Source organism: Labeo rohita, chromosome 9, assembly GCF_022985175.1.
Source record: "Labeo rohita strain BAU-BD-2019 chromosome 9, IGBB_LRoh.1.0, whole genome shotgun sequence".
Lineage (NCBI taxonomy): Eukaryota > Metazoa > Chordata > Actinopteri > Cypriniformes > Cyprinidae > Labeo > Labeo rohita.
The window spans coordinates 27,766,617-27,777,198 of NC_066877.1; the positions used below are offsets into that span (position 1 = coordinate 27,766,617).

General features: G+C 34.0%; 1 protein-coding gene across 2 annotated transcripts in view; it reads left to right on the forward strand.

Annotated features, from left to right (window-relative positions):
- The window catches only part of nemp2 (nuclear envelope integral membrane protein 2), a 14,176-nt gene continuing 3,594 nt past the window's right edge, over positions 1–10,582 (forward strand). The window contains exons 1-8 of one of the 2 annotated variants that reach the window (XM_051118658.1): positions 1–204; positions 2,018–2,127; positions 3,843–4,074; positions 4,160–4,232; positions 5,823–5,916; positions 6,239–6,353; positions 9,743–9,989; positions 10,346–10,534. In XM_051118658.1, the coding sequence (XP_050974615.1) occupies positions 114–204; positions 2,018–2,127; positions 3,843–4,074; positions 4,160–4,232; positions 5,823–5,916; positions 6,239–6,353; positions 9,743–9,989; positions 10,346–10,534 (1,151 nt within the window). In that variant the 5' untranslated portion in view covers positions 1–113. Of the gene's footprint in view, positions 205–621; positions 817–2,017; positions 2,128–3,842; positions 4,075–4,159; positions 4,233–5,822; positions 5,917–6,238; positions 6,354–9,742; positions 9,990–10,345; positions 10,535–10,582 lie in introns of those variants that run through there. The other variant, XM_051118659.1, reaches the window with a different exon arrangement.

Here is a 10,582-nt window from a genome sequence, read left to right on the forward strand (position 1 = left end):
CCACCGAATTTGAAACCGAAAACATTAGCTTAGCTCGTGTTAGCTTAGCAGGTCAATCATTAGCCTGCTGTGTCTGTCCAAATTCATTCACTTAACACAATACACCACAAAACATGGAGAAGTTAGCTGCTTTTATACCTGTTTTAACTCTTTTGTGTGCTTCCTGGCAAAGTGCAGAGGGAAATAGAGGCTATTCATACGCAGGTAAATGATTTGAGTGATATGCTAAACAGACAGGAGCATAAACAAACATTACTAACATTACAAAACAGTTACACTGTGTGTAGATGTTAGTCGATATAGCATTAACTATCGGAATAAAATCACCGAGTGCTGTTAAAATATTATTTGTGCCGTGAAATGTGTTAGCTGGACACAAATAATGTATGTCAAAACCTAGTGAGGTCTCTACTTAGACAACAATTTTAAACTCGTAATGCTTTCTAGATAGGGACTTTGTTGTTATTATTATGATTTTAAAGTCTATTTATAAAGCCTTGTTTTGGTTTTGGAGGAAAAAGTTTTGAAGGAAAGTACACTGTTCCTGTAAAAAAAAAAAAAAAAAAGTTATATAAGAACAATATTACGGAAGTAAAAAAGAATATAAGGAAATAGAACGTAGGTCTATTTAAGTTTAGAAAAAGCAATATGGATTACAGTTGTAGTATCTTAGATTTTCAACATCCAAACAACAATAACTAAACATAACTGGTTCATCTGCATATATCTGTAATCTTATCATGGTTCTTCTAAACTGTTCTTATCTTACCTTAAGATGGTCTCCAATTGAGCATCTCTCAAGACCCCCTGCTTCAGGTTCTTTGTATCAGTTTCATATTATTTTGGTTGTAAGGCCTTATTTTAGGCCTTGTAGTCATTTATGGTGTCTGGTTTTCCTAATTTTGCCAAGGTTTCCATGATGAAAACAGTGTGGGAAATGTTTATGAGTTAAATGAATTTGTTCTTAGCGCAACAATTTAAATATTTTTTCTTCATCAGATTTTTAATAGCGGACAGTTGAGACGTTCCAAATAAGCCCACTTGACAAGTTCGACCGATACTGGGTTTTACAAATAACAATAACTAGGCTGGGTTAATCGATAGTTTTTAAAATAGATACTGAATGAAAACAAACATAATTCTCTAAGTAAAACTGAAGTGCTGAACTCTAACACAAAAATAAAAATCATAAAAATGTACTGTACTCTTTAAATAGAAATATTATTATAATAATTAAGCCTATACCTTGATCAGTCATGTTAGTTCATAGTGCATTAACTAATCATAACATATAAAACTGTAAAATGTTAAAATTATTGGGGCTGGCAAACAATTAATCGCATACAAAATAAAAGTTTGACTTTGCCTAATATATGTGTGTGTAATTATTATGTATATATAAATACAAGCACATTCTTGTATATATTTAAGAAATATTTACAAGTATATGTTTCTATTATAATTTGTATAGAATTTATATTATATATAAAAATATTTTGTACATACAAACAACATATTTCTCTTAAATATATTCAGTAATTTGTGTGTATTTATATATACATAATAATTACACACAGTACACACACATATATTAGGCAAACTCAAACTTTTTTGTATGCGATTAATCGCAATTAATCATTTGACAGCCCTAAATATTAGTAAACGTTGAAATTACACTAACAATGCATCAACAGCATTCTTAACCTTAATGTTACAAATGTACTTTAGAACAAATAAAATATAATTTTCATTGTTTTTATTTTAAAATTCATATTAATCGTACATCTCTATGATTTATTTAATTATTAAGCAACCTGACATTAGCATGTCAGATTTTAGAAAGCGAGGATGCTGCAGTTGTATTAGTACAGCGATTAGGATGAATTTAGTCTGTGGGCAGAAGCTCTTTTGTAGCCAGTTATTCTTTTCTGGGATGCTTTTGTACTGTTTTATACATAGAAAAGTAGAAAATGTATGATGGGGATGGTTAACTCTGGTCATTTCCTGATTCTGACAGATTGCACCTATGTGAAAGGAGACAGTGCCCACAAATATTCTGGGAGTCGATGCTTCTGTTACAGTCCTGGTACAGTAATCAAATGGAAGGACATCTGGTCCACCTTCAAGGTAATGTTACATCCTATGGTAATACTATTTTCTCTTAAAGGGGTCATGTGATGTTGCTAAAAAGAACATTATTTTGTGTATTTAGTGTAATGCAGTGTTTTTACTAGGGCTGCCCTTGACTAAAGATTATTCTGGACGACTAGTAGTCAGTCATTTTAAGCATTAATCGACTTTTAGTCACACATTTATTAATAAACCACATAAATCATAATAATGTGCTTTTAATTGCCTACATCGCTTAATAAGTGCTCAAGCTCACGCAAAAAAAAGCATGCCACAGCACACCGGCAGAAGTAATGATTATGAATGTGACATGGAAAAACAGCAAGGAGACTTGTAACGTTTTAATAATTTAATAAACTAGTGTTTTCTTTGTTTTTGGCGAATTAAGTTCTTTGAAGTCGGCGACACTGACTCGTCATCTCCACAGTAGTGATTCACCTGTATGTGTGTTTCAAATGGATTACATAATCTGATAATATTTGTTTTCCATTTGAATTGGTTCATATAAAAGTAGACATTTCACTCTATAGATGCATATTTTTATGTCTTTAAGGCAAGAGCTTGGTAGAAAGTGCATTCTGTTTGCTTTAGTTATTTTACAGAAGTGCAACGTTTTGTTGTTATTGTGAGTGCACACAAATAGACGTACACTTTACAGATTCAAAAGATGTATTACTTTCATCTATATGATCAAAAATGACAGAGTATTTTAAGAGCAAGTGACCGCACCGGCGCCTCCATCTGTCATGCAGTGAGTGCGCTACTGTTCAGTTTCCACACTCTGCACAGACACTTAAATGCATATTTTTCTAGGTTAACATTAGATTGAGCTGCCATATAAAGTTGCTGCCACTAACATATTCCAGGTGAAGAGCCATATGTGAGGTGAATGATAGATGAGCGTTGTATGTTCTGCTCAATGTACTATATTACCACATAGACCAGCTGTTAACAATCTGTCCGTCACAGACTGTGTGATTTCGCCACGTCCTGTGGGTTTTTTTTTTTTTTTTTTTTTTAACTTATGCAATTAAGCGACTAATAAAAGCCTCTTCTTGCCGACTAACAGTTAGTTGACTATTAGGGGGCAGCCCTAGTATTTTTCACACTATTTTCCACATACAAAACATTATTGTTGCTCCTCTGACCCAACTTTCTGAAACACGTTGTGGTTGGCCGAATACCTCAAGCATGTGACGGAAATGTTATGGCCCTTACTGTATTTGGAAAATTAGCTTCCAAAGCAATACTGACACCAATTATAAACGAGGCATTTGTTGCATCAGGTGGGGACATAATTACTGATTATAATGACTTATACTGTCTTTTTACGTGTTGCGATACTTTGTAAACATAAAACCATGTCTGCATTTGTGATCGTAGAAACGACAAACAACATGCGCTAATCTACACTTGTGTTTGAATAGTCAGTAGCAAATTCTTTTAATATGAAAACATACTTACGTGAGTCAGAAGCACCAAGACTGTGCTTGCAAAGTTAGAATATACCCCCTCTTTTTTTTGTATTTTTCTTTTTATAAACAGTTCTTTGTAATGTTCGCTGCACACACTCAAATGTTTGGGTTGTACTGTTCTGGAACAGTGTTATTTTGTTTTTTTTTATTGAATTCGACATGCGGTAAAAAAATGAAAAAATATATATTTTGGGTTAACTCTGTAAATTGAATGCTGACAAGATATGTTGTTCACAGGTAAACGTGACAAGTGATGAGGATGTCTTTGTCGTGTTCCCCATGGAGACTGGAAATTGCCACCATCCGGATGATCTTTTTACAGTTGTTAACTGCTTTGTTGAACACTACTGGCCATCCGTTATCCAAAGGGAGAAGTCTTTGGACATTCCTCTGGTGGGTGAAGATGTCTGCTTTATGACCAAATCGCTTAGGAGCAATACTGAGTATACACTACATGTCTCCAACAAAAGTGAGTGAGCTAGTACATCACACACACCGTATTCTTTTAAAGAATAGTTGGGCACTGAATCATGATTGTTCATGTTGTTTTACAGGGATAAATAGAATGTGCTTCCTGCTTTTTGTGTGTGGGCTGGTGCTGTTTTTCGGAGCGGGAAACATATGCAGGTAAGTGGCAATTTAGCTCTAGTTTAGATGCTCTCATCTAGAGATAATCTGCAGTAGAGTGTCAGATTTCATTTTGAATAAGGTTTTTTTGCAAACTAATTACACCACCTTAAATTGGAATAAAATAAAGTAGTTTAATATAAAAATTAGACTACATTTTAAGGAATTGCTCATCCAAAAATAAAGACTTTAAACGTTTGGCATCAGTAAGATTTTTTATATTTTTAATGGAGTCTCTTAAGCTCATTAAGGCTGTATTTATTTGATCAAAAATACAGAAAAAACAGTAATATTGTGAAATATTATTGCATTTTCTAATATTGGTTTTCTATTTTAATATACTTGAAAATATAATTTATTTCTGTGATGCAGCGTTGAATTTTCACCAGCAATTACGCCAGTCTTCAGTGTCACATGATCCTTCAGAAATCCTTCTAATATGCTGATTTATTATCAGTATTAAAACAGTTGTGCTGCTTAATATTTTTTTTGCAATCTGTGGTACTTTTTTCTTTGATTCTTTGAATAACATAAAAAGAACAGCATTTATTCAAAATAGAAATCTTTTTTAACAACATAAGTCTTTGCTATTCCTTTTTATCAGTTTAACACCATGTATTAATTTAGTTTTTTTTTAAAAAGAAAAAATTTACTGACCCCAAACTTTTGAATAGTAATGTATATTGTAACACAAAATTTCTATTTTGAATAAACACTGTTCTTTTTAGCTTTTTATTTATCAAAGAATTGAAGTATGTTAAAATAGAAAACTGTTTTTTATATAACAATAATATTTCACACATATTAAATAAACGCAGCCTTCAGAAACTTCTTAAAATAACTTTAAAAAACTTACTGATCCTGGATACTCTGAGCAAACAGTGTTATTTACAGACATAGAAATGACATCAATATTTCTGTAATTAATGTGATTTTTTTTTTTTTAATATATGTCAAGTTTTAAAATATTATAACAGACAGACGTAGTTATATCTGATAAAAAAACAATGCAAAAACCTATCCCATAATCATGAACAACTGGAAACGCCATGTAAATTCATTGGTCAAAAAAGTGTGAACCCTGAAATACATTCAGGAGATTTAACTGTTTTAATTTTTTTTTATTCAATATCTTGCCAATCCTAGTTTTGTAAATTAAAAAGGTTGAAACAATCAGCTTTGTCAGCTGAAGTTTAATAACTCACATGGGGGGCCTTTGAATATTGTCTTGAGCAATAGGGGACTTGCATAAAATTGCATAAATGCATAAAATTTAATAATTGTTTGCTGAAAATCTGGCTGTCCACCAATGCTCTGAAGTCTCACCTGAATTAACACTGAAAATAGTGTGCATTCCAAACAAGATTGGATGACAAAAAGGAAATGGTTCTCACGTGTGTTGTAACTGGGGAATATTTTTGTTGAATAACAAGCAAAAAACAAGAGTTTTTTCTAATGCAAAAAATACATGTATAGGAATTGAATGTATGAACTGCTTTTATGGTGCTTTTTTGTCCCTATAAACTGTTGCTTTATTAATTTGTGGTTGAAACTTTAAACTGGTTTCGCTAACTGACTATTGTTCTCCAGGAGCTCATTGTTTTTCTACACCACCGGAGTGACACTGGGAGTCATCGGCACGTTTGTTTTCCTGACGCTTGTCCTCCGAAACGTCGTGCCAACGGTGTGTAATGCTTCTGTCACAACCTTTATCATGATCATGATACATAGTAGCACGTTTCCTCACACTGATCCAACATGTTGGATTAGTAGTATGTGTTTAAGCCTGTCAATGCTGGCATTGTCTCTGCTGATGAGATTAAAGATAAAAGGAGGTGGAGACTCAGTCCTCTACACAAACATCCTCGGGCATGTACATCATTGTAAAGTTGTATAGAAAAAAAAATGGGCTGTGCAATTAATTACAGATTGATTGGCAGTTCACAGTTTTGGAGAGGGTCAGAAGGTCAAACACATTCATTAAGGCTCTGCTTTTTTCCCCCCAGCGAGGGCTGTTTCTGGTGTTGTTGGGTGCTGGCTCTGGTCTGTCCTACATGGGGATCCAGAGGGTGTTAAATGAATGGGATGACATCGTGACTGAGCACTGGATAGAATTACTGGGTAACTAGGCAACCTTTTTCTGTTACAACCCATCTTGCCCTGTTTTCCTTTGCAATCATCTCATCAGCCAATTACATCAGACAGTAAGCCTTTGCTAATGTTAATAAATGGCCTTTCAAATGTACCTTTTGTACAGTTCTGCGTTTCAGTCGAATACCACGTGTTGTCTGTTAATTTGCTTGACGTGTTCTTTATACAATAGAATAATTACTGTACATGTCATTTAGACAGATTATCCTTCTCCACTCTCACTGTATGTTTCATCAGCTGAAGCGCTCGCATCAGAACATGCCAGCATCGCATAGTAGCAGTCTAGAGCAGATTGAGATTCACCTTTTGTATCGTATATCTTGGCTCCGTTAGTGTTATAATATGAGGGCCAAGTATTTTGAATGCTGAAATGACTGCCTCTTGACTGCTCAATAGACTCTATTCTCTGCCAAATCAATTTCCCTCTTCAAGCACTCGCAGTATGTAAATGCATCAGTGTTTGAATGCGAGAACCACAGGCATATTAAGATTAAGGGAAAGAAGCCGCAGTGCTGCTGGAACATTGATTTCTATGCCTAAAACAAAAAGGCTCTGGGAGGATTACAGCCCCAGTGAATGTCTGCTTTTTTGGCCCTTTTATTTCCTCTTTGTTTTTTCTTCTTTGTCTTCTCAGATCTACTGTGACATTAAAGGAATAGTTCATTCAAATAAGCATTTTGTAACTTACTGTCAGAAAGTGTTTTCTGTTTTTAAGAGCTCCATATGAGGCTCCATATGATTCTATACAATGAAAGGGATTTCACAGAAAGATTTCATATGTGACCCTGGACCACAAAACCAGACATAAGGGCCAATTTTTTAAAATTGAGATTTATACATAATCTGAAAGCTGCTTTCCATTGATGTATGTTTTTCTTAGGATAGGACAATATTTGGCTGAGATACAACTGTTTAAAATCTTAAGCTTAAAAACAAAATATTGAGAAAATCGCCTTTGCAAGTTCTTAGCAATCCATATTACTAATCAAAAATAAAATTTTGATACATTTGTGGTAGGAATTTTACAAAATATCTTCATGGAATATGATCTTTATTTATGATGATTTTTGGCATAAAAGAAAAAAAATCATTTTGACCCATAATGTATTTTTTGGCTGTTATTATAAATACGCATGCTACTTATGGTTGGTTTTGTGGTCCGTGGTCACATTTAGCTTAGGAAGACTTAGAATATAGTGTACAAATCACATTCAACTAAGGGTGGTTGATATACTGGTAGCTACGATTAACCAGTAGAATGTTTTGGACGATCGTCTCTATTGCGGTTACATGCTCATGTGCCGTTGCTGTACTACATGGTCATTAAAACTTATCGATTGCATGTGTTTTTAAGCATTGTGGTTAAAAAAACAAGTGGTTTTAAGCCGTTTAAACACCATCAGCAGAGAAAGAGAACTCATTTCACTATATGCGTGCCCTGTCAGAGAGGTGCGTGCACATGAAGACGGTGCTAATAGAGTTATTTGTGCTGCTTTATAGGCCTTGAATGGTTAAATACACACTTGTATGTGTCAAAATGCCCATCTTTGCAATTATCCTCGTAAACAGAGTAATTTAGCTCTTAAGTAAAAGCAAACAGCTGAGAAAGAAAACAGATGTGTAACATTATGTTGGATCCAGGCAGCTCTTAAAGTAACAGCAGTCTAATATTTCTGCTGTCTGTCATTCAAGTTAATTAAACAACAAAAGAGAAAAAAATCTCTCACTGCTCTTCACTAAATTACTTTTGTAACTTTAATAAGGTGAAACATATATTTAATTTGCACAGTTAAGAATATGCAGTGTTTTTATACATTTGATTGCTTTATGCAATGTATACAGCATTTCTTATTTATTTGTTCTATCTAGTTTTTTTGTTCTATTGCTTGTAATTATTTTCTTGTATAATTGTTTTCAGTGAGTTTGACTTGTTGGTGTTTTTTTTTTAATTTAGGCTAGTGTTAGTTTTTTGTAATATTGACAATGGTGACAAGAATTATGAAATTTCTATGATATAAACATTTTTTATATCATTAAGACCTTATTGAGTGAGTCGAGCTGACTGACAAGAAGAGAGAGGTGAGAAAGACAGACTATGTTTACTGATTTTCAGTTTTGTATACCTATTTAAACTTTGTGTAAGTTATTTATATTAGGCATATAACAGGGTGTATTATTATTATTTGTTTAGTTAATAAAAGTTTGTACGTTGCGTTAATGCAGCTTATTTAAAGGTGAAAGTAAATTGCGCACAACGCTTTTACAAGTGTAGAATAGAGAGAAAACTCAAACAAACTAAAAACAAACAACTGCTAGACGCTGAATTGCTGCTAATTTGAAAGTGAAAGTAAAACGCAAACTATACTGTATGTATAAAGAACATATTGCTGTATTGTTTTCCCTTTGAATTTTTTTTTTTTTTCTCCCTAAATTTTCTTTAGTTGGTCTTAAAATGGTCTTTAAAAAGTCTTAAATTTACCCTCATAAAACCTGCCGTGATATAAGATTTTGGTCATATTGCCAACCCCTATAGACAACATTTATCATTATCTAGAAAAGATGGCCAAGATATTTTTCAAGAACATTTGTTTCCATCCATCCATCTGTCAATAAATAAATAAGTAGATACATAAAAAGATAGATCGACTACCATTCAAAATGCTGTTCTTTTTAGCTATATATTTATCAGAACATCCTGAAAAAAATATAAAGAAGAAAAAATATCACAATTTTTACAAAAAAGCAGCATAACTATATAATGAATTTTGATAAACCAAAACACAAAGTTTAGGAATCACTTCATAGTAATTGTTTTTTGTTTTGTTTTGTTTTATTCTATTTTAATTTTTCTATCTTGACTTGCTGCTGACATGGTGTTAAATAAATAAATACAAACATATATACGTACATAGATAGATATCTTTGTAGTGAGTAAACAATGACCCAGTAAATTAATTTAACCATTATTCTTACAGTTAAATTTCACCATTGTTCTTTTGATTGTATACCGGAATATATAGCAATCAATTACTTTCTTGTTGCAGCAGCAGCAGCATTCAGTTAGTGTAAGCTCGGCAAATATACCACATGACATCCACTATTTAATATTGATGTCCCACAGTCACCAAATGCACATTTTAGCAAATGAATGCTTGTCTTCAGGAAATAGTTCACCCAAAAATGAATGTTCGATGTGACATTTAGTTCAGTTTCAGTGCATGTAGACTGCTGCAACCTGTGTTGTGTATATGTATTATTACTTTTTTTTTTATGGGCTGTTTATGAATGACAGGCAAGCTCAGACAGGCTGCTTTTGTCAGATACTAATTGGACATTTTCTCTTTTCTCTTTCTCTGCAGCTTATGTGCTAATAGCGGGCTTAGTTAGCTTTGCTGTATGCTATAAACACGGTCCAATCACCAACAAACACACCCTCAACTTTTTGACCTGGTGTATGCAAGCACTGGGCATGGTGTTGTTGTATTATGGAATCACATTTCCACCCGCCTGCTACGTACTAATCATGTTCCTGTTGTGCTGGAAGATATTGCCCTTAGCCTGGAGCCTTCTGCTCTTGGTCTGGAGCCTTTTGATGTGGATTTGCAGGTACGTAAAGCACCACAAACTGTGAAACAGGAGAGAAATTTTTTGGGGAAGTGCGTTTTTCCCCACCTAATTGCATTTGAAAACTGATCATGGTTACTTACCAAACTAAAGCCAGGTGGTTGGAAGAAAAGGGGTTAAAAAGGGCTGGTGATACCACAATTTTTGTTTTATTGACTTCCATTCACACAAAAGCGAATGCAGGAGACAGGAGACAAGCTCATGCAAATTCCACTGTACTCCAAAGTTCACGTTTAGTGAACTCTGCCCTGCGTATGACGTGAAAACGTAACCAATAGTAGATTTATAAGTCACAAGTCATATGTTTTTATGTATTAACTTTGACTTTCTGCCTTCAGTCTCTTTTACTCCTTCCTGGGCTTGTTCTGGAGAAAGAAAAGGACTAAGGTCAGGCTACTGACTGAGGAGGAATACAGAGAGCAGGGAGAAATCCACACCAGAGCCTCTCTGGATGAATTACGGGAGCACTGTAACAAGCCTGGCTTTCCTGCATGGGACACTGTGTTGAGGCTCAGATCGCCTCAGAAGTAATTACAGTTTGTATTCATCAAAATAAGCATGTTCAAAGGGCACAC